The sequence below is a fragment of the Diadema setosum genome, chromosome 18 (genome assembly GCF_964275005.1).
Source record: "Diadema setosum chromosome 18, eeDiaSeto1, whole genome shotgun sequence".
Lineage (NCBI taxonomy): Eukaryota > Metazoa > Echinodermata > Echinoidea > Diadematoida > Diadematidae > Diadema > Diadema setosum.
Window position 1 is genome coordinate 17,675,100 of NC_092702.1, and position 26,340 is coordinate 17,701,439.

Sequence of the window (26,340 nt, forward strand, 5' to 3'; positions counted from 1 at the left end):
CCTGTGACATTATTGCAAAGAATTACATCATGCAGTATACGATTCCCATCTCACAGGCATAATTATTCTCGAGAACGAGAGGGGGATGGGGAGGAGGGGGTATCGAATTTTTCTTGACGTTTTGATAACATGTACGGTTTTATTTTCCATAAATTCGCTCACTGAATGATTTCGAGGCCTCAAAGTGTATTCTTGAGCACCATTTCAAGCCTACCCTGGGGAAGAGAACAGGGCCTGCACAACTGGGGGTCAACTGATTAAACCCGGAAGTGTGAACAGAAATATAAACTGGGCCCCCTCACTTTTAAAAACGCAGTTCTGGCAAAGGAAATTATGAAAATGTAACCATCAATAACCAAAGGACCGTTCATGTAACATTCATGCCACTAAGGTCTGTCGTAGCATTTGCAATCTCCGCTCTGATTGAAGGATTGCTTTACAACAGTATGGCACAACAAAGTAAATCAAACAATATACTTTGCAAGAAAACTATATTAACCCCATTCTTCTCGATCTCTCTGGGGCCCCTCAGGTTCGGCCGACAGGTATCTCCGCAGTTCCGGCGGCTGGCAGATCACGCTGTTCCGCGCTACAGCCAACCAGCAGGAATACGTCATCTACGACGGCGACGACCCCATCGCGTTCAGCTACGTCGAGTACTCCGTCTTCCTGCGCCGCATCCCGACCTACTTCGTCTTCTACCTGATCATGCCCTGCACGCTCATCTCCACCACCACTTTCCTCAGCTTCTTCCTCCCGCCGGAGTCCGGGGAGAAAGTCAGCCTGGGCATCACCGTCCTGCTCTCACTCACGGTGTTTCTCCTTATCGTGGCAGAGCTTCTACCGCCCTCTGGTGCCGTTCCTATTATAGGTACGTCATGGCAACGTTTCACTCACAGCTCTAAACAAAAAAAGCCAAGAAATTGTTTTAAAAAACATGAAAAAGCAAATACAGAAGTCTCTCCCTTAGGCATCTATTGAATCATTAAGACCTTTTACTGCTTATCCGAACCAAATCAAGATGAAAAAAGGCTATTATAACTTGGATAAGGACTATATACATTTACAAGACTATTCGTGGGCATGAGCTGCAGAGAGCCAGATGTTTTAATAGGTGATAGCCGGGAAAAAATGCCCCCAAAAATGAAAAAATGAAATGAAAAAAATGAAAATTAAACCTAACTGCTTCTTGAGAGGAATATAGTAAGATGGCAAGGGTTGTTGTTAAGAGAATAGCTTTTTTTTTTATAAATTGTATTTTTATCTTTGACCTGACATCAATTGGAACACGTTTATATCTATAGGAGGATATGGGACAAGATTATTACCATCTAGTTTTTACAAATTTGTCATTAACGTATGCTTCACTCCTCAGCCATTTATTACGCTGCCACGATGGTAATGGTGTCTCTCTCACTGGCCATGTCCGTAGTCGTCCTCAATCTCCACCATCGAGGACCTGAAACAAGCGCCGTCCCACAATGGCTTCGGAAGATCGTCCTCGGTCGCGTGGGGAAAGTCGTCCTGATGAGAAGGTCCTCGTTCAACCAGGAGAATTATTACCGCAGCCGGAAGTCCCAGCCCTGCCAGGGCGCGCGGCTGCTAAACCACTACGAGATGGACTCGTACGACGGGAATTATTGGGAGGAGAATCGCGACGGCGTGGATGTCAGTGCGAACGGCGGCAACGTCCGACTCGAACGTTCAGACAGACTCTCCAGACCGTGCTCGGGGCCAACGACGTCGCACTCGAAGAACTCGAACAACTCTGTGCGCGTGCGCGAAATCAACTTACTGCGGAAGATCCACGAGGACTTCCGGTACATGCGCGAGACGCAGAAGCAGAAAAAGTTGGAGGAGAAGTGCCATAATGAATGGAAGCAGGTGGCGCTTGTCGTAGACAGGATCTTCATGTTTATCTACCTGGTAGGGATGATATCCACCATTTTGATTATCGTGGCACAGGTGCACGGCTGAGAGTGTGGCACAGCTTTTTTTGTGTGTGTATTTATCATTTGTTGACCTCAGTGTCTACATTGCTGATCCGGCCATGGAATGCTTCAACATGGGGTTCCATGCTGACAGGACGTCCTGCCGATTGCACGCAAATTCGACCAGTGATCCTCTACCACCACCGAGAGGTCTTATTTCGCGGATGGCTTGCCTGATACGAGCGCTGCTTTGCCTCCTACCAGTCCCTGGTACATTCGGTGTCAGAGTTGAAGCGTTGATTACCACTCGTTTGGCCTTTTTTTACGCCCTTGCGTATTGCTTTTTTGAAGTAGTCCAAAGGCCCACTATGTACGTAGTGTCTTGGTCGCTTGTCCGCGAATGCGTAATATTTTATACTAGGCCTACCTTTCGAAACTGTACTGTAAATACGTCACCCATTGATATGCAGAGTGATAGCAGTGTGTAGTAAAACGGCGAAAACAACATCGCGGGAATTCAGTCTTCGTCATCCACAGTGCATTTCTTGGAGCTGTATCGTGAGACATGTACGATAGCAAGTCATAATTCATCATCTTGTTCTTCCATTATCTCTTTTTTTGTATACATTTGCGAATCATGATTATGCTAAACATGTGTACCCATCGTAGTTAAATGCATGACAGTCATAAACAGTAGGAACTCTATTGCACTCAGTCAACTTCTGAGTCACAGGTAGGCCTACATGTAATAGAGTACAAATCTCCCACTGTATATCCCAAGTTGCAGTTGAATACAGAATATAACGCTTTACTCGAACATCAGTAACTTTCTCTTTTCGGCAACCAAAATAACCTAAATGCCAGGTAGTCTTGATAGCGTGATACCATTGATGTGTGCACGAAAGTGATTAATAAGCAGATAATGACATGCATTCACGTTTTACCTGTCATTTATATTTATCTTGAAGCTTCTTTGGAAAAATATTAAGTGGGTATTAACGTCTTGGACTGTTTTCCTTTTTTCTTAATGGTAGCCAGTGAAAATGTGAATTTTTGCTACGGGATATTCACAGCTAATGAAGTACATTGATGATCTGTTCTGGTTCATTTGCTTGCGGGGCGCAATACAATCAGTAAAGTGCTAGTTTATTGTTATGAGCGGTGGGCCGTATGCCTTCTCGCTTAACCGGCATTGATTGTTTCAAAGGCATGCGACCTCTTTCTGCCAGTATGCAATCAGGGGCTGCCATTATACAGAACGCCTCGTTCAAACAAAACATTATTATAACATGATGACATAATTACCTCATTATTGACTTTGTGAGGAAGCATACTTTTTATGACTACCAACAACCTGTAACGTAGCTTTTCTAAGATTGCTTCAACGCCTTCAAATCAAAATTGTTCAAATCATCTGCATTATATATATATATTAAGCAGTGCTCAATGCTGAAAAGGTTGTATTTCACCAATTTTTTACCACTTAACAATATGTTTGAATATAATGCCAATGGGAGTATATCATAAAATATATTGGTCATGAGGAGAATAAGTTTCGTTTACAGCAGCAGTTTTTATACGTGTAACTATTTACTGGTATCCGAATGGTATTTGCAAGTCTACAATCCGCTTTCTTTCTATTTTCACTTTTTTTCCTAAAACATTATATTTCCCTTTCAAAATGAAAATCAAAACCACACTATATTTGTACAAAATTATCTATATCTATCAAATCCCTACAAAGCCCTCCCAGTGATAATACACGCAGGAATCTAATGTCACAAACAGCCCAAGAAGACGAGGTAAAATATATGTGCCTGAGGTGTACAGGGATTGGTTACCATGACCCAGGGAGGAGCCCTCATTGCTCCCCGACAACACCTAACCCTCTGCGTGTCACAGTTTATTATTACCTACTCCTAGGTTTTTGTGTAAGAGTTATGCACATTCGACTCATTGGCACAGAACGGATTAATTGGCTGCTGTTTTTCTGTTTATTATGTGATATTAGGAATTTTGCATTCTTTCCAGTCGTGTATGCAATGCCTTGTTTCCGTTCTGACATCATTCTGTAGCAATTTCTTTTTGTTTTTGTTTTTTGTGTTGTTGTTGTGGGTTTTTTTTTTTTTTTGTGTGTGTGTGTTGCATTATGGTTACCGTAACTCGGGTATCTTTATGGAATAAGGTATCCATCGTGACTCCGCTACGCGGCAAGACAAAATCATTTAATTGTGATGCCGATAGTACAACTCATCAGGCTTTTCGTCTTACTTTTATACCTAACTCATCCAGTTTGCATCAGCGTCAATACTTAATTTTTGAGTGTTTCAAGGACTTCAACAAGAAAAAGAGGAAAAGAAATCAAGTAGAAACTATTTTCTCGTGTAGATATTTTGTATGTGTAAGTTTGGGTGATGCACATAAGTGTACGTTCAAAACGTGTGATGTGAGTAATAGGACGTGGAATAACATTTTCTTCTCCAACGCACATTCAAAGTTGTTGTCGTTTTTCTTTCACTGACTGTGCATATCGAGGAAGAGGTCGTATAATCAAGTGGTATTGCTCTTTCGCGCGGCGGGTCTCTTGGCACTGTGTACGACCACCAATATTTTTTTTTTTTTTGTCTCTGTAGTATTAAGAGATGGCCGCCTACCAAAATGGCAAATATTACGTCCCTTTCATCTGATTACCTCCCGTTGCCTGACGCACTCACAAAATGTGTCATTTTGTTTTTCATCATAAATCGTGCTGCGGAAATCTGTTACTGCAATAACTTCACGGGAAAACACTTTCGATTGCATGTCATCTCTTCACTATGCTTTATTAGACCGTGTAGAAGAGATCGAACCGATAATTTCTGTCCCGTTATGTTAGCGGAAAAGTAGCGCGTTTGATATCTGCACTTAACAGTACAGGCTATAAGCGATGTACATCGACTATGAATAAATCTTTATCTTTTCAAATGAACCAAGTGTATTGCTACTATTGGTTGTGTTTGGTCTCTCTCTTTGTATTGCTATGACAACATGTTTTCTTTTACATACGAAGAGTTTGAATGAAAAGACAGATAAGCGTCATTTTCTAAAGTTATATATATATACATGTATATATATATATATATATATATATATATATATACAGTGTATATATATATATATATATACAGTATATATATATGTATATATACAGATATATATATATATATATAAGTCAAGCCATCCTCAAATAAAGAAAATTTAATATGTTTTATCATGCTGCACTTGCTACATAACAACAATATTTGAATGTACACTGTATTATCAACGTCATCACATATATTTCAATCATTTCCCTTGTTTTTCAAAAGCTTCGGGGATATATCTGTTTTTGCATTTAAACTCTTCCATATTGCTCTTTATGTATACATATATGTGTATGTATATACATATACATATACGTATGCATATTAATATGTATGTACATATGTACCTGCGCAAAGATGTCTTATATGATTATGATTATATAGATACATTCATTCTTGTGTTGATGTCAGTACTTGTATGTTTGTCAGTCTGAGCTTTCTGATATGAATAGTCTGAAAAAATTTTGATTATAAAAAACAACATCTAAAAATCACCGTGATATGAAACATTGATATTATGAAAAGATATAAATTTCATGTTTTGCCCTTTCAGTCAAAACCATTGTATTCTAATCTTATACACAATAATATATTGCGACGCTATCGACGTTAAAATGCCCTCAAATTTTTCAGTTTAAAATGGTGACGATCACTAAATAAAACACAGACGCACACAGACACAGCTTTCAAAAAAGACAAACAGATAAATGGAAAGACAGACAGACAAACAAACAAAATAAGAAAACAAACGCTATGGAAAACATAATGTGCCTTGGCGGAGAAAGCAGTAATCACTAAAAAAAAAATGATGCACTCCACGAAACTGTCGAGCATTTCTCGAACTACACTAGTTTATTGCCTGAACAGCAGGATCAAAGGAAAGAAATCTGAATCAAATCGAATGCATAATTCCGGGAAAAAATCAGTAACTTCAACAGTAAGTAATTCAATTTAATTCAATTCATTTATTTTCATTCTTTTTTTTTCTTTCAACAAAAATATAACGCAAGATAAATCAGGTATTATACATCATAAACAAAAAAAATTGCCTTTGCAATATATAAATGATATCGATAAACATAAGAGCGCATACTGGCAAAAAAAAATAATAATACAAAGTCATGCTTCAGTTGAAAAAAGGAAGAAAGAATAGAGAGGTCCACTAAAAAGCAAAGCTTGTAGATTGTGAACCACTCATAAACTTATGAATTACTTATTTACAAACACTTACAAAATATGATATACGACAGGACGGGACAAAACAGAAGAAACACAACAACATGACACAACTTGCCAGAATAGATGAAAAGTATGGAAGGAAAGAAAGAAAAAGAGAGAATGAGAGAATGCCTACACCCTGAACAAGGGAAATGGAACAGGGGATGGTAGAGAATGTGCTTCATAGAGTTGGCGCTGATTGCAGCTGTGCAAGGATTGTGATGGCTACTTCTTTACGTAATAATGAATTCAGTGATTGAATGATTGGTGGGTGGATGATAAACCCTGAGGTTGACGAAACCTATAGCTAAGGGAAAATCTTTAATTTTCAAAATCTTATGTTTAGTAAATTATGGCTCTGTATGGGAACGTGGCGGGACGCTACAAACAATACGAATAACCTTTTTTTGTAATAACAGTAGTTTATCTAGTAAATTTTGATGGGCACTACCCCACGCTAGGAGTCCGTAATTAAGATAAGGTAAAATTAGATAAAAATACAACGTCAACAAAGAGGACAGTGGAATATGAAACTTGAGTCTATTAATAATACCAATATTGCGTGAAATTATTGTACTAATGTTTGTAATATGCGGCCTCCACGAAGGTTTATCGTCCACTGTGATACCAAGGAATTTTATATGAGAAACTCGTTCTAACAAAGTGTCATCAAAAACAATACCTGAGCCTAAATCATCTAAAGAATTACTAAAAAGCATATACTTAGTTTTCTGGAGATTAAGTGATAATTTATTAGCTCTTATCCACTGAGTTACTTTTTTCAATTCGGAATTAACGATGCGTACAAGTATCTGGATTTTGTATCCAAAATCCAGAGTATCTGGATTTTGGTGAGAAAAGAAAATATTTGAATCGTATAAATAAAAGTATAAATGCGAGTATGTCAGATGATCTGCAAAAGTCATTAATATAAATGATAAAAAGTAAAGGTCCTAATAAACTACCCTGTGGGACGCCACATTTAATGAATTCTAAACTCGAGCTGTACTCGTTCAGAGATACATATCAGGGCCGGCGCAGTATTTTCAAAAGTGTGCGTTTCACGAGCTAACAAGCAAACAAAAAAAAACAAACAAACAAACAAAAAACAAAAAAAAAAAGGTGCTCAGCTCATTTCTCCCCGTCCACTTCCAGGTTTCTTCAGCTGACAAGAAAAAAGGTCCTCAGCTCATTCTCTATCTATTTCTATTTTAGTACCACTTACGTACTTCCGGGTTGAAAAAAAGTGTGGGGGCCCAAAGTGATGACATCTTATGTGTTCCTTTGTAGGGTGCACAAAAAGTGTGGGGACCCGAGCCCCCACGGCCCCCACGGCTGCGCCGGCCCTGCATATTGTTTTCGGTTTTGTAGGTAACTCCTGAACCACTCCAAGGCCTTCCCGCGTATTCCATAATGAGACAGTTTATAAAGTAATATTTCATGATTAATTGTATCGAAGGCCTTGGAGAAGTCCAGTAAGATACCAATAAGATGAGAATGATTGTCAATAGTATGCGCAGCGTGGTCAATAAACTTTAAAAGAGCATGAATGGTGCTATGTTTCTGACGAAACCCAAATTGATAATTTGTAAAAACATTATGCAAATTCAGAAAATTGATTGTTCTTGTAAAAATCAATTTTCCAGTATTTTAGATAAAGATGAAAGCAAAGAAATAGGTCTTTAATTACATTTATCAGAATCATCTCCTTTTTTTAATAAAGGGAAAACCTTAGCTATTTTCATAAAATCAGGAAAAACACCACTCGATAAGGATTTGTTGAAAATATATGAAAGTGGGTCAGCAATTGAAGATATAATTCCCTTTAAAACAAAATTACTGATATCGTCGTAACCGGCACTTCGCTTGTTATTCATTGCGGTAACAATATCTATTATTTCATATTTTGTTGTTGGAACAAAAAAAAAATAGAACTGGAATTGGATTGACCTAAGAATTTAGAAAACTGTATATTTGACTGCGGTATTTTTTCTGCCAAATTCTCTCCAATCATTGAAAAATAAGAGTTAAAAATATTGACTATATCATTTGGATCTTCAAAAACTTTATTATCACGTCTTATTTTTGTAATTTCTGATTTCTTTTTTGATATATTCATAGCCTGCTTCAACACCTTCCATGTATTTTTTATATCATGTTTTTATTTTTCTAACTGAATCATATAATATTTTCTCTTTTCCAACCGTATAATCTTCGTTAAAGTATTTTTATACGAAGTGTAGATTTGACTTCTCAGTTTTTTTCATTTTGAATTTATAATATAACCTATCTTTCCTATTTATTGAAAGAAGAAGAGATTTTGTAATCCATGGTAATATGGGGGAAGTTTTGTAATTAACTGACTTTTCTTTTAATCTGGGAATAAATTCATTTAAATATCTATTAATTATCCCTCAAAAATTCTAAAACGATACATTTATATCATCATTATCATAAACACTAGACCAATCAACCCTATCTAAATTAGCACCAAGGCTAGCCAAATTTTCTGGTGTAGCTCTACGTCTGGATGAAGAAAAATGAAACTTATTAACACAGTGTTTAAGGTCAAAACATGCTATAATGGGGGAAATGATCAGTAATATCAGATAGAATTATAAAAGAATTTAAAATCTTTAGAGAATTAGCAAAAATATTATCAAGGAGGGTGGCGGAATGATTTGTAACACGAGTTGGCTTCGAAATTAATGGCAAAAAAAGAAGCTGACAAAAACATTTCAAGAAATTCTTGGGATGTATTATCATCATTCTTAACCAAATCAATGTTAAAATCACCCATTATGAAAATATTTTTATTAATAAAAAGGGGGCTTTTTAATAACCTTGTTATACAATCCAGAAAATCTTTAGGACTTGAACTTGGGGGTCTATAAACAATACCAATCTTAATATTTTTACTTTGCGGAATGAAAATTTCCACGAACAGGGACTCTAAAATATCATTCATGATATTAGATTCATCGCAAACACTATATTCAAATTTTTAAGATAAATAAAACGCATGCCACCACCCGTCCTGTTCACTCTGTTATTAACAATAAAATCATAAGCATTTAATGCATACGGCAAATTATCATCAGATGATAGCCATGTTTCAGTTAAACCTTTTACTGAAATTTTATGTTTATTTTGGTTATCTAATAATATCTGTAATTCATCAAAATGTTTATTAATACTCCTTATATTTAGATGTAACATAGCAAATGTGCATTGTGAAAAACTCTTTGTAAAATCTTTAAATTGATCAACAGTGACACACTTAGAAGGAGTTTGAGTTAAGTCATATTCAAAATCAAAATCATTATATAAATCTTTTGAAGATGAGTTAACATTGTTTGCAATAAGATTATCAAAAAAAGCAGACGAATGTAACTTATTCCGACTTAATTCCGAAGGGAAACGTCTAAACAAATCAAAGAATTCATCATCATCAAGGGAATCAAATGCTGCATTGAGTCGATTAGCCATAAGGAGAGTCATAAAGTATATGAAGGCATGTCAACTGACGAGTTTGTAAAGGAATGAAATATAATGGCACAAGGGATGCGCTAACAACCCCGGGTTCTCGGATATTACAGCGAGTAGGCAAATTCACATAGAGATAGATTTCTGGCAACATAATCAAAAACATAGAATACATAAACAGCATAGGAAAAGAACATAGAATACATAAACAACACAGGTAGAAAGCGTACACACAATTAGCCAAAGTCTGTAAAAGAACTTTGACTGGACCAGTACAAAGCATGTAAACGGACATAGAGATAGCTACGGAATTTGGACAGATTTGCTGTTTGTAGGAAATAGTTATGAATATTATCTTTAAAAGAATTATTGATTTATAGGATGAAAAAAAAAAACACATCTGTAAATACATATTGTATATCCCTACCTCGCTCCCGATTCAACCCTCCCGGTGTTCAACGCACTGATTGCATGTGTATAAAAACTACAGTTTAATTTGTACTGATTGACAAGGTGGGGAAAAAACAGTGGAATTAAAGGCACTCGCGTGTAAAAAGAGTAAAAAACAATCAAACAAACAGAGTGTTTTGATGAGGAGGGTGAAGAAGGTGAAGAAGGCGAAGGTGGGATAGACAAGTATTTCATAGGCATGTGTTGAAAAAATTAACATGAAAAATGCTAGGGCTGTTTAAGCACACATACAATTCAGTTTTTACTGGGTGGTTGAATTTTCGTGCAACCAAGGCAGACTAACGACCGTCAAGTTACACCCGGCATTGGCTTACAAAATAAGAGAGAAAACAAAATGTGAGATCAGTTCACGCGTCATGTTACATGACAGGCAGAAAAATGAGAAAAAATGTGAGAACAGTTCACGTGCACTGTTACAAATCAAGGAGGAGTATACACGCAGGGATATACACAGGGGTATACAGGTCGGATCAGAATGTAGATTGAAATTGTAGCTAATCTGAAGGACTGGTAAGTAGCTGAGGTGACTTGCCCTCGATTGGCGGGGGAGGGGGTAAAAAGAACCTAGACGTAATGATCCTCTAGTCGTATTTTGTAGCTCGGGTTGAAACAAATACATATGATTTTTCAAAGAATCCATGGACATTGTGAAAAAGAATATCACTGAAAACATGAGTATAACGACAAGTTGAATCCAAATTGGGATACACATGTAGCTAAAATATCATTAAATGCGTCTTATATTATGTGAATACCAATGCGTGAGTGGAACAGGTTTAAGTTAATTTGCTGACATCACGCATGTCGGACAACTGCTGAAATGAGTGAACATGTACGTACTAATGATAACCCTCGCAGGGGCAGACGTGGCAACAGCTGTATGCGAACTGAATACCATACTTACAAAAGGTGACAACAAACAAAAACAACAACAGATCATTCTTTAAGTCTCAGGGAAAGCGTTATTCGTATGTTTGGATGCATGAATAAACCGGTCTATTGTTCGGAAAAGGATGTACTGTATGTCCTGCACCTCCGCTTCCGATTCAACCGTCCCGGAGTTAAATGTACCGATTGCATGTATAACTTGTATTGTTTGACAAGGTGGGGAAATACAATCGAATTATAGGCGCTCACGTATTAAAAAAAAAGAGCACAAAAGAGCAAAAAACAAACAAACAAAAACCAAAGTGTTTGATGAGGAGGGTGAAGAGGGCGGATGTGGGATAGACAATTATTTCATAGGCATGTGTTGTTAAGTCAACATGTAAAACGCTAAGGCTGTTTAAACACACATACAATTCAGCTCTTAAAAGACAGGGTAAGTGAACTTGCGAACAACCAGAGCAGTCAAACGACCTTCTCGGCCAAGTTTTACAGGGCAATGTCTTACAAAAGAATTAAAAAAAATGTGAAAACAGTTCACGCGTCATGTTATACAACAAGTAGAACAATGTGAAAACAGTTCATGCGCAAAGCGCAATGTTACATAACAGGAAGAGGTATACAGGACGGATCAAAATGGAGATTGAAATTAGTTCATCTGGCTATAAGGTAAGTGGCTGAGGTGACTGCCCTCAATTGGTGTGGGGGGGGGGGGTGTAAGAAATGAATAAAAAGAGGACTCACGTAATGACCCTCTGGTCTGATTCTAGCTCGGGTTGAAACATAGTATACACATGATTAAAAAATCCATGGGCATTGTGAAACGAATACACCTGAAAACATTATAAGTATTGGGATAACGACAAGTTGAATCCAAATTGGGGTACATAATAATTAATAATATGTACAATCAATAGATGAGTCTTTTAGCGTGTGAATACCAGTGCGCGAATGGAACAGGTTTAAGTTAATTTGCTGACATTAAGCATGTCGGACAACTGCTGAAATGAGTGAACATGTACGTACTACTAATAACCCTCGCAGGGGCAGACGGCGCAACAGCTGTATGCGAACTGAATATCATACTTACAAAAGGTGAAACGGAACAAAAACAACAACAGGTCATTCGAAAGTCTCAGGGGGAAGCGTCATTCATACATTTGGATGCATGAATAAACCGGTCTACTGTTCGGAAAAGGATGTACTGTATATCCTGCACCTCGGCTCCCGATTCAACCGTCCCGGAGTTAAATGCACTGATTGCATGTCGGTAACTTGTATTGTTTGGCAAGGTGGGGAAAAACAGTGGAATTCTAGGCCCTCACGTATAAAAAGAGAGAGAGAAGAAGAATAAAAAGTGTTTGATGAGGAGGGGGAAGAGGGCAGAGGTGAGATAGACAAATATTTCTTAGGTATGTCTTGAAAAATCAGCATGTAAAACGCTAAGGCTGTTAAAACACACATACAATTCAGCTTTTAAAAGACAGGGTAAGTGAACTTGCGAGCAACCAGAGCAGTCAAACTACCTTCTCGGCCAAGTTTTACCGGGCTTTGTCTTGCAAAAGAAGGGAAAAATGTGAAAACAGTTCACCCGTCATGTTTCACGACAAGTAGAAAAAAAAAATGTGAAAACAATTCATACGCAAAACACAATGTTACATAACAGGGAGGGGTATACAGGACGGATCAAAATGGAGATTGAAATTCGCTGATCTGGCTATAAGGTAAGTGGCTGAGATGACTGCCCTCAATTGGTGGGGGTGACCCTCTGGTCTTATTCTAGCTCGGGTTGAAACAAAGACATATGATAAAAAAAAAATCAATGGGCATTGTGAAAACGAATACAACTGAAAACATTATGAGTATTTGGAAAACTAAAAGTTGAATCAAATTGGGGGTACACATGTACATACACAAAATAGACGAGTCTTATAGTGTGTGAATACCCGTGTGGGAGTGGAATATGTTTCAAAAGACACCTTGACCTTCAATGGAGGGGTACAGACTCTGAAAAGCTGTACAAAGAATGAGTGTTATTTGGATTCCATAACGTCTTGACAAGAGTATGTTTAACACATTATGAGTATAGGGCAGACGAAACGATCTAAGGAATACACACAGGTGGATATCAGTGAAGAGTGTATGGACGAGTTCTATGCACTCTGTATGCAATTGGGGACAAGAAGAAGAAATGCTGTACATCAAATACATGACTTTAGTTTCCGTTTTGGGGGAAAATTCACAACAGGAATAATCATACAAGCCCGAAATTCAACTCGCATAAAATTGTACCTCACGAGGACAGTTGATATACAGTGCATACATTTTTATTTATTCATTTGCTAAACAGTTTGGGTGATAAGCCAGTTGGCAGCTGATTCGAAATGATCATATAATAATGGGACATTAGAGCAAAATACAGGGTTGTTTGAATACTTTTGGTAGCATTATAAAAACAATAGACAACCAATAGTTGTTCAAGATAATTGCTATTTAAAGCATTTGAGGTGAAAAAGGTGAAAAAGAAACATACAACTTATACAAAAATTTTAGTATATCATATGGAAAAATGCTGTAAATCGCTCAAGTGCCTTTAGTATCCTTCTTCAAGGGAGATACTCAGCAGAAATGTACATACAAATCGTAAATTTAGCTGGTCATATAACTGACAAGGGTTTTAATAGCATAAGAGTAGGTCGTTAACATAACACAAAATTTAATTACTTATGGGCAGATTAGAAAAAGCAAATATACACTACTCAGTATTTGTTTGCATGGGGTAATTATAACTCTGAGCATTAGGATTTCAGACAAAATGCGAAATTGGAGGAATGTGACGGACATGCTACGTATCACGTCAGTGGCTTTAGTGACAGTTTTGGAGTGAGGCTTTGAACAGCAATGTATTGAATTCTTAATTCAGTCTATTTCGTAACTGACAGCAATAGCATTTAATGCTAATACGAGATGAGTCAGTGTAAACAAAAGGTGACTTTTCATTATAATTTGCTATGTAATTTAAGGGTAATTTACTATATAATTTAGGGGTAATTCTAAGGGTAAGCCACATGGCAACTGATTTGAAGTGAAGAAAAAAAATGGGTCATTGAGACAAACATAAAAAAATCACCAACTACTTCTGCCGGAAACCAAAAGCAACAAGCATACAGTTACATGTAGCACTTATTGTACTGTTTGAAGTAATCATCAATTCTCTTGTGAAAAAAAAAAATATATATATATATATTTATGTAAATATATTTGGCCATTAGAAAGCGTTATACGACGCTTCTTTTCTCTTTCTCTATCTCTCTCCCTCAGTAATTATTGACCAAATGTGATGTCTGCGGCCTTAAAAAAAAAGAAAAAAAAAAGGTTTTGAGTATCTTCATTTCGAATAATTATTTGTACGGAGTGAGGCTTTGAACAGCAATGTATTGAATTCTTAATTCAGTCTATTTCGTAACTGACAGCAAGAGCATTTAATGCTAATACGAGATGAGCCAGTGTAAACAAAAGGTGACTTTTTATTATAATTTGCTATGTAATTTAAGGGTAATTTACTATATAATTTAGGGGTAATTTTAAGTGTAAGCCACATGGCAACTGATTTGAAGTGAAAAAAAAGGGGTCATTGAGAAAAACATTAAAAAATCACCAACTACTTCTGCCGGAAACCAAAAGCAACAAGCATACAGTTACATGTAGCACTTATTGTACTGTTTGAAGTAATCATCAATTCTCTTGTGAAAAAAAAAATATATATATATATTTATGTAAACATATTTGGCCATTAGAAAGCGTTATACGACGCTTCTTTTCTCTTTCTCTATCTCTCTCCCTCAATAATTATTGAGCAAATGTGATGTCTGCGGCCTTAAAAAAAAGAAAAAAAAGTTTTTGAGTATCTTTTTTTCGAATAATTATTTGTAAGGTTTAAGTATAATCATGAAATGTTGGCCAACCATTTTGTTCTATGGAGAAAGAGTACGAACTAAAATAGAAAACACACATACCATATCCTAGACTGCGGAATCAATTGTTTGCATGATAAGAAAGAGAGGTGTGTGCCCGGTGCAACTTAAGATGGTAGAGTTTTGATTATAGCGCCACCTACTGGACTTCGTCACACATGATCTCATCTTTGATCAATAGTACAGCCAGTTCGGAGTTTGCTCATGGACAAAATTTATTGGTACGAATGGCCATTCTTTTTTCCTCAGTCGGTTAAGGTCACTTCACTCGTTTTCAGAGCGACACAAAGCATAAGCTTTATGCAAAAAAGAAAAGGTATGGGATTCATCAATCCTGCTCAGGTAAAGAATGAACTTGGGTAGACCAGATGACCTGAATGATCCGTCAATAACACTTGTGAAAGCATCCATTTCATTATTTTGCATTGGATTGGATTGATTGGGGTCAATTCAGGCCATCTACTTGGCAAAATAAAACATAGGAACATTATAGTAGTGGCGTTTACAATGAGAGCCAGGCAGTATTGAAAGCATCTTGTGCTTGTAATAGGATGCCTACACATGAAAATGCTATATATTTTACAATGGCAACATATGTTGCAAATAATTCTGTGTGAAGTCATTGAATGTGTTAACAATCTCCTTCTATTGATATTGTCACATTCCACTTTTGCTGTCAGGTGGATCATGCTAGGAAGCAGCATTTATAAGGATTACATGAATAGTCATTACATCGCAGATGCTTATCACAGTGAATTACAACCCAACATAAAAACAACCAATTTAAAAACCGACATGTCTGTCGATACGAATGACCTTTTCTGTTCATGAGCAAAGTTCATTTATTTTGAGCAATTCATTCCATAAGTATGCACATTTTTGTTGTAATACATTGCACGTTTTGTTTTCTTTGAATCTGCATCGATAACAAACGTGTTACTGAAAATGAAATTTCATTTGAATTTGAATTGAATTGGAGTGGAACTGCCATCTGGCTTAAACGCAAACGAGGAACGCTCTTGATCCAACTCCCAGGATCCACCGATGGATTTGGTCCCTATCACTTTAGGACACTGTAACATTCTAAAAAAACAACAACAACAACAAAACGAGCGATGTAACAAATTCACATTTCATTCAATTCTGGAGATATTTACCAATCTTGCACAATGTAATTGAAAAAAAAAATGAATATCAGTCGACTGTTATCGTGTTGTTTTGTTTGCTAGTCCATGTCCGTATGACGCTGTGTTTTATCTTCTTTGCACTCTCTTTGAACTGGTGGCAACTTCGTTTTTGGAATAGAGAACGGATCAATGGCCATAGACGGGTATCCGGGCAACGACATTGAGACAGTGTTTTGATCTCCTGAGATATGGCCCACCACTGAGAATGATGTAACCATAATAGAAATACGTCACCAAATTGTAATAGGTCACCAAAGTGAGGAACTGTAATGGCCTCTTACTCAGGGTATCGAAATAATAGGTTGACAACTACAAAAGAATTCAAATAGCTATGTTAATTTATGGTCCCTTTAAGTATATTATTATTTTTTGATTAAGTAAAATTAAGCCAGGCCATTCGAGACTCCCCTCCCTCCTGTACTCGCAGCTTTCCGCCATCTTTTTGGTTTTTTGGGCTTTTTTTTTTTGCGAGTGAGTCCTTGTTGAGAAAGATTTTCTAGTCGTTTTGTGAAGAAAGGGCTGTCATCTCGTCAAACACAATTACATAATTAATGTTAATTGTGACGGCCCTTGCAACGTGGAACATGCTATGAAATGAAAATGCAACAGTTTGCAATATTTCTTATCCAAACAATTATGTACTGAATTTGTTTGAACACTTTTTTTCCCTTCCACAGGGTGTTTTATTCATACACATATTCAGAAAGTCACATTTACAAATAATTTTTTAAATACAAAACAGAATAATAATTTGGTTATCGACAAACAGTGGTCTACTGCACTTGTACATATGATAACAAAATTTCTGTAACTTTTTTTACAACATATGACTTATATCATTCTTTTATTTTCTTGGCAGAAATAACCCTGAAAACACTATGAATATCATATAATTTTAATTAAATATTCAACAGCACTTAATAAATAAAGCCCATTTTTTCACAAAATTTTTTTCTCTACTTTTCATTTGACTTTTCCATCTCAAAATAACATTTTATATCAGATATTACATATTCGAATGACGGAACGTTTTTTTTTTTTTTATTTCGCTGAAAAAAAAAATTTCTCTTCTTATAACAATCATCATACAGTTTAATGCACTGTTGTTGAGACCATAAAATCCGAATAACTTATGTTGATTTGTAAATACAATTTGTTTATCTATCTTCAACAGTAACCATCGCTCAAACTTATTCCATATATTATTTGAATAGGGACATGAACAGAATATATGCATTATGGTTTCCTCACTGTCATTACAAAACGTACACTTTTTATCTGTTACAAAACCAAATTTTAAAAGAGCGTCTTTCATATCTGATATTCTATTGAGAATCTTAAATTGAAACCACCTCATATTAATATCAATAGTTGATTGAAAAGGAATTAAACAGTATAAAGACCATGTTTCATCATCAAGATCCAACATACTACTCCACTTAACAAAACTGTTACAATGTTTTGACGTGTGTCTTAACAACGTTTGATAAATATCAGAACAACCTTTCTTATGTTTCAGTATTACATTTAAACCATGAGGAATAAAAGGGTCTGTTATTTTCGACATGCAGTTTTTTGCAAATGATTGGATAGAATTACACAATTCACCGTGCTGAAGAAAGTTAGTTTGTATACCAAACTTCCTCTGAAATTCAAAATATGAAAGAAATTTTCCAACATTATCTAACAAGTCATTTATAAAACGTACACCTTTTTCACACCAAGACTTGAAATATTATACAGTGTTATTATTCATTTTAATCAAAGGATTATTTCAAAGAGGCTGGCTTGCCCAATTATCATTTGTATTGATTTGTAGAAATTCTGAAAAAGCCAGAAGTACCTTTTTCCAAAAATCATTAGGCATTACATTGGCAAGTTTTTTGTTGTACAATGACCCCATAAATAAATGAAACGATATTGGTTGGGGCAAGAAAGAACAGAACATGTGGAACGTGTAATTTTCAGTCTGCGGATCACAAATAAACCTTCTGATCCAGGATATTTTAAGAGATTTAGCATGCATGAAAATATCAATCATTTTAGTACCACCATGACAATATAACTGGCACATTTGATTTCTATTTATTTTATCGGGTTTATTTTCCCATATAAACGAATAAAAACAACGATTTATATCTGTCAATGTTTTAAAATTTGGTTCAGGAAGTGATAACAACAAATAATCTCATTTTGACATCAATAATGATTTAACTACAGTAATTCTTCCTAAAACAGTAAGTGATCGTTTAGACCAGGAGGTCATCGTATTTGTAATATCTTTCATTTTTTCACAATAATTTTGTTCAACCATTTCATATAATTTAACTGAAAATTCTATTCCCAGGTACCTAAAGTACCTACCCTGAAAAATCCAGTCAAATTACAATCTTCCAATAATTTAGTTCTACAATTCCGATTCTTTCCTATCCATATTATTTTAGTCTTTCTGGGGTTAATTCTTAAATTCGATATATTAGCAAAAATATCAAAAATCTCAAGAGCATCTTTTAGATCTTGATCTGATCCGTCGAGTGTTAAAAGTGTGTCATCTGCGTATTGTTTTTTTTTTTCATTAAAAGAATTTCACTGACCAACAGAAAAAGGTAGGGTGACAAGGGATCCCCTTGTCGACAGCCCTGTTCTATTTTGAATCTATCTGTAAAATAAACGTTCACTAAAACACTGGAAGTAGCATTGTTGTAAAACAACTGAACCCATTTTTTCATAGATTGGCCGAAGTTAAAAAAAAATCTAAAACTTTAAAAAGAAACTTATGAGACACAGAATCAAAAGCCTTTTCGAAGTCAATTAAAAGTAACAAACCTGGTATATCATGTAACTCTGTGCATGTATATAAAAGTATATCATACAGTAAACGAATATTTTCACCAATGTATCGACCTTCCAAAAATCCGGTTTGATTTCCATGTATCAAATATGATAAAAACTTCTTAAATCTGTTTGCTAAACAACCAGATGTCAGTTTATATATTACATTCAATAAAGAAATTGGATGCCAATTCTTTAGAAACTGTCGGGGTTGATTTGCTTTTGGAATTAATGTGATTACTCCCATTTTTTGTGCTGCCGACATTTGTCCTGAAAAATAAGCATATAATTTAAGGAATTTAACCAAAAAGACTTTATTTCCTTCCAAAAAACACGACAAAACTCCACGGTAAAACCGTCTAATCCGGAAGATTTATTACATTTCATATTTTTTTAACACAGAGTATACCTCTTCTCCATTTAAGGGACCTTCTAATGATAACGACATTTGTTGTGATAATTTTGGTATGTCAGAAGATGACAATAATAAGTCTAAATCTACATCTGTGGTTTCTTTTTCTTCATACAAGCAGGAATAAAACTGAAACACTTCTTTCTGTATATCGCACTGATTCATAATGATATCATTTTCACAAAAAAGCTGACGAATTTGTCTATTAACATTATTCTGTTTTTCCAAGGTTAAGAAATACTTTGAGGGTTTCTCTCCTAATTCCATCCACTTAATCCTGCTTCTAATTGCGATTCTTTCATTTTCTTTTGAGCGTAATATTTCAAATTCTTCTTTCTGTTTATTTATTTCATCTAATATTTCACTTTTATCATTACACAATAATAATTTTTCTTCTAAATCTTCTATACTTTTCTCCAATTCCTTTTCTCTATTAATATTTTGCTTTTTAATATAAGAAGCGTAAGAAATAGTTTCCCCACGTATTATCATCATTAAAGTTTCAAAAAATAACTGATCATTAACAGTCAGCTGACATTCAGCAATTACATTGTCATCGTGATCAAACTGGACATTTCCCTTTGCATAAAATATAATTGTATCTTTTATAATATGTTAATTTTCTGAACATATATTTCATCTTTCAATAAAATATTTATTACATTTCCAAAACCCTGGTCCCCAGGAAATAGTTTCCCCACGTATTATCATCATTAAAGTTTCAAAAAATAACTGATCATTAACAGTCAGCTGACATTCAGCAATTACATTGTCATCGTGATCAAACTGGACATTTCCCTTTGCATAAAATATAATTGTATCTTTTATAATATGTTAATTTTCTGAACATATATTTCATCTTTCAATAAAATATTTATTACATTTCCAAAACCCTGGTCCCCATTTAAACTCATTAAGATTTAAACTAAGAGAAACTTTAGCATGATCAGTACGGTAACCTGAAGAAATATCAGTGTTACAAACTAAAGAGAGCAATTCGGAGGATATTAAAAAAAAAGTCTAATCTACTTTGCTTAAAGGGATTTTGTTGCCGCCACGTATAAAATCTTTCATCCGGATTACATATTCTCCATGGATCACATAGACTTAAATCATTTTTCATTGTGTCTAATTGTTTTTTGGCCCTAGGGTTATTTACATGTACATAATTATATGTATCGAGGGTTGTATCCTGAACTAAATTCCAATCACCAAAAAAACATAGCCCCATATTCAAAAGGAAATCATGTGGAATATCTGCCTATTCATTTGCACGTTCATGCATGTCAAAAAACATCACCCATGGTAAACACGAACAATTCTCTGTTCAATACCACTGCATATCAGCAAAGCAAATTGAAACTAACTATTAACATAATATTAGAATCACTATTAACTTTAGCATCCATATTGTCTTGATTACACTGACCCCAAGTGATATCCACCTCCATTTAAAAGAAATATCTACCCCTGCGTGACACAATTGCAATTAGCATGTGTCATCCCTTCACAGTACACTTGTATAACAGGTGTCATGCACAAACCGAGACGCAGGGGAATGATGGCACCTCTGCGTGACACAATTACAATTAGAATGTACATGTACATGTAGTTTTCAAATACACCTCTGCAGCCCGCAGACATATGCTGTTTACCGACATACTCATGCCTGTTATGCATATCAGGCCAAGTGAACCCTGAAAATACTTCAAACAAACTACCATAATGTCACATACATGCACATATTATGCGTGCGTGTGTTTTATAAACATAGAAATACATCCTTATCCATACCCACACATGCACACACATGTAGATACGTATATTTGCAATCCAAACATGAATAGACCAACCTGTGTGAACTTTCACAAGTGCTAATAAAAACCAAACTGTCCTTTCAAACCGTTCAAAAACAATGCCCCATATTCAAAAACAAAAGGAAACTTACGGAATATCTGGCTATTCATTTGCACTTTCATGCATGACAGAAACATCACCCCTGGTATACACGAACGATTCTCCGTTCAATACCACTCCATATCAGCAGAGCAAATTGAAACAAACTCTTAACATATTAAAATCACTATTAACTTTAGCATCCATTATTGTCTTGATCACATTGACCACAAATAATACCGCCGCCATTTTGATGAAAATCCTGTGCATGACATACAGTGTAATTACAATTAGCATGTGTCATCCCTTCACAGTACACTTGTACAGCAGGTGTCATGCACAAAACGAGACGCAAGGGAATGGGCACCTCTGCCTGACACAATTACAATTAGAATGTACACAGTTTTCAATTACACCTCTGCAGCCCGCAGACCGATGCTTTTTACCAAAATGTTAATGTCTGTTTTTCATATGAGGCCAAATGAACCCTGAAAAATTCCTCAAACAAACTACCATAATGTCATGTACATGTATTCTATAAACATAGAAACACATCCTTTTCAGTACCCACACATGCACATACATACGTATATTTGCAACCCAATCATGAATAAACCTACCTGTGTGAACTTTCACAGGTGTTCAAAACCAAACCGTCCTTTCAAACCATGCAAAAACACAGCCCCATATTTAAAACAGGAAACTTAAACGGAATATCTGGCTATTCATTTGCACGTTCATGCATATCAGAAACATCACCCCTGGTAAACACGAACAATTCTCCGTTCAATACCAATCCATATCAGCAGAACAAATTGAAACAAACTCTTAACATATAAAAATCACTATTAACTTTAGCATCCATTATTGTCTTGATCACACTGACCACAAATAATACCGCGGCCATTTAAATGATTATTTTCCTGTGCATAACACAATTACAATTAGCATGTGTCATCCCTTCACAGGGGTGCACGTCACGAGACCGACACCCACGAGTCATACAGCCCACGAGTTATACAGCTCACAAGTCATACAGCCCACAAGTCATACTGCTCACAAGTCATACAGCCCACCAGTTATACAGCCCACGAGTTCGACACTGAGTAAATAAAGCCTACGAGTTCGACATCAAGTAAAATAAGCCCAGGAGTTATACGGCTCACGAGACCGACACTACGCACAAAAGGCTCATGAGACCGACAGTAAGCAAACAAAGCCCACGAGACCGACACTACACTTCAAAGGTCCACGAGACCGACGCTACGCATACAAGGCTCACGAGACCGACACTAAGCAAAGAAGGCCCACGAGACCGACACTAAGCAAAGAAGGCCCACGAGACCGACAGGATGAACAGCGCCACCTATAGACCAATAAATTGTATAGGGTGTCCTGATAATAGCATACGAAGATATGAGACATGGAAAAGAAGAGTTGCCATCTCCTGTTACCCAATCAGTTGCCCCCCACCCCCACCCCCACCCCCCCCCCACCCCGAAATGATCAGGATCTTTAATTGTGTTTGCATGGGTGTTTGTTTGTGAAAAAATGAACAAAGTACAGTAAAAGTGTGTAAGAGATCTTTCGACAGTAAACCTGCGAGGGTGTTGAACTAGTATTAATAAAAGATAAAAAAAAAATAACGTAATCGTCTATTAAGGTAGCGTAAGGGATTCGGAAAAAATTAGATGGATCCATGAAAACAGCTATTGTATTTCACGAAAAAAAAATGTACTGTTTGGAGGAGAATAACACAAGCCACAAATTGAGGTGAATCCGTGCGATATAAAACGTTTTAATCAGTAGCATTACATTATAGTTACAGAGAAAATTACAAATAGATCTTACTGCAAAACTTCCAAGCAGGAGGGTAGCATATCTAAAATAGAATAAGTAACTAGTGAATCGGGAAAGAGAAGAGGTAAAAAATATATCCTGTCCATCTTCTAGCTAAAAACTGGGAAAGCCTATCAAAATAGCACGATGGCATTATCAAAGCTCTAAAATTAATCCATACATCGTTCTTGCCCTCTTTTTAATTCATTTGTGGGTTTTTTTTTGTCTCTTTTTTTCAGGAGGGGGGTGAAGAATATTAATTCTTCTATTTTTTTTTGGGGGGGGGGGGCATGAAGAATACAATTCTATTTTTCTACTTGATAACGATGTCGCTCCCTGACACACTTGCCCCCACCCCCAAGTATGTAGAAATACATGTTTGATGTCGTTCATAATTATGTAGATGGTCACCATCTTTCAATTGATAGCGTGACGAAATTACAACCGCCAGTATGTTATTTTTCCGTTCATGGAACACCCTGTACAGGTGATTGACATGTAGATGGCGCTGTTTATCCTGTCGGTCTCTTGGGCCTTCTTTGCCTACTGTCGGTCTCGTGGGCTTTCTTTGCTTAGTGTCGGTCTCGTGAGCCTTTATAACTTAGTGTCGGTCTCGTGGGTCTTTTTTGCCTACTGTCGGTCTCGTGGGCTTTCTTTGCTTAGTGTCGGTCTCATGAGCCTTTATTGCTCAGTGTCGGTCTCGTGGGCTATGTTTGCTTAGTGTCGGTCTCATGAGTCTTTTGTGCGTAGTGTCGAACTCATGGGCTGTATGACTCCTGAGCCGTATAACTCTTGGGCTGTATGACTCATGGACCTATTATTGATGTCGGTCTCGTGGACCGTATGACTCGTGGGTGTCGGTCTCGTGGGATGCCCCCCTTCACAGTACACTTTTACAGCAGGTGTCATGCACAAAACGAGGCGCAAGGGAATGGTGGCACCTCTGCGTGACACATTTACAATTAGAATGTACACAGTTTTCAATTACACCTCTGCAGCCCGCAGACCGATGCTTTTTACCAAAATGATAGTGTCTGTTTTGCATATCAGGCCAAATGAACCCTGAAAAATACCTCAAACAAACTACTATAATGTCATAGACATGTATATACATATTATGCATGCATGTATTCTATAAACATGGAAACACATCCTTTTCAGTACCCACACATGCACATACATACGTACACGTGTACATGTATATTAATTTGCAACCCAATCATGAATAAACCAACCTGTATGAACTTTCGCAAGTGTTAAAAACCAAACCGTCCCTGCCAACCCTGCAAAAACACAGCCCCATAATTTAAAAAAAAAGAAAAAGAAAAGAAACTTACAGAATATCTGGCTATTCATTTGCATGTTCTTGCTTGACAGAAACATCACCCCTGGTAAACACAAACAATTCTCCGTTCAGTACCACTCCATATCAGCAGAGCAAGTTGAAACAAACTCATAACATATTTAAATCAATTGCTATTAACTTTAGCATCAGCATCCATCATTGTCTTGATTACACTGACCACAAATGATACCGCCGCCACTTAAATGAAATATCTACCTGTGAATAACATAATTACAATTAGCATATGAATCCCTTCACAGTACACTTGTACAGCAGGTGTCATGCATAAAACGAGACGCAAGGGAATGGTGGCACCTCTGCGTGACATTGGACGTTGTTTTCTCTGCAGCCCGCGGACCAATGCTTTTTACCAACATACTCATGTCTGATATGTATATCAGGCCAAGTGAACCCTGAAAATGCTTCAAACAAACCACCATATTATGTCTTAGACATGTACATATTATGCATGCATGTGTATAATAAACATTAAACGCACATCAATATCCATGCACACACATGCACATACATGCATGATACATGTATTTGCAACCAAATCAAGAATAAAGTGTGAAAACCAACCCGTCCCTTCCAAATATGCAAGAGCAAAGCTCCATGTTCAAAAAGAAAACACATTCCCGCATGACAGAAAGCACCACCCCTAGTAAACACGAACAATTCTCTGTTCAATATCACTCCATATCAGCAAAAAATATTGAAACAAGCTCGTAAAACGTAACATTATTAAATCAGTATTAACTGTTTACATCCATATCATTTTGATAGTGATATCCGTCTCCATTTACAAAAAGTATCTGCGGAGCGGCGTCTTCTCTGAGCAGCACCTGTCAACCTACATATCCTACATATGTATGCATACATGTATGCAACTACAACTGTACTGTACAAGATCAATATTTCGTTTTATATTTTCCAGGAATCTGGCACATGGGCTGTTGTTCATAGCTGTTTGAATTCTTGATTTGAACACTTGATTTTCCTTTGAAAAATATCTTCTTCTTTTTTTATAACAGATGTTACTTTATTATTCTTTTTTTGGTATTGGATTTGTGGAAAAAAAGTTGCAAAAAAAACTTTGAAATTGAAATATGGTGATCCACCAATCAAAGAAAATTATACTCCTACCTATAATGGCATTCCACACCAATGAAGATGTCAGTGTAAAGTCAACGGATATCCGTAAAATCAAGGCCTTCCTTCACGAAGGTCCATCCATTGGATTCTGTTCCCGGCCGGGATAGTCTGCCTGTCACAGAATTCCATCTCGACATCACAATCCACCCTCCGTAGTTACAGCCGAGACGGTTTTGTCGATCACCACATACTTCTCCATTCCTTTCTCAAGAATCTGTCGTCGTGTTATGTTTTATTTTGTTTATAATAAGTATTAAGAGCGCTGACGCACTAGTACATTTCAGCTACTTTTTTTTAAATAATAACTACTCTCTAAATTCCTTAGATGGAGCTGAGGGACAAATCCAAAATTAGATTGAAAATCTCAAGCTGATAGATTAAGAAGTCAATCTAATATTTGAAGTCTAATTTTAGATTTGTCCCTAACCACAATCTCATTTAATGGTAACATTACAACGTGGACAGAAAGTAAAAAAAAAAAAGAAAAAAAAAAATGAAGAGTATCGTTATTACGAACGCCGCTCTGAACCTGTTTATGTTACGTATTTGTTTGCTTATACCATTCTCTCTTCATCTCTATAAGAAAA

General features: G+C 36.3%; 1 protein-coding gene and 1 pseudogene across 1 annotated transcript in view; both read left to right on the forward strand.

The window, feature by feature from the left end:
• LOC140241370 (acetylcholine receptor subunit alpha-1-A-like) overlaps positions 1-1,977 on the forward strand; it is a 146,926-nt gene extending 144,949 nt beyond the window's left edge. Inside the window, exons 6-7 of the mRNA XM_072321103.1 lie at positions 533-871; positions 1,376-1,977. Coding sequence (XP_072177204.1) covers positions 533-871; positions 1,376-1,977 — 941 coding nt within the window. The remainder of the gene's footprint in view (positions 1-532; positions 872-1,375) is intronic.
• An 88-nt stretch (positions 1,978-2,065) lies between these two features.
• Positions 2,066-26,340, forward strand: part of LOC140241371 (uncharacterized) — a 42,628-nt pseudogene continuing 18,353 nt past the window's right edge.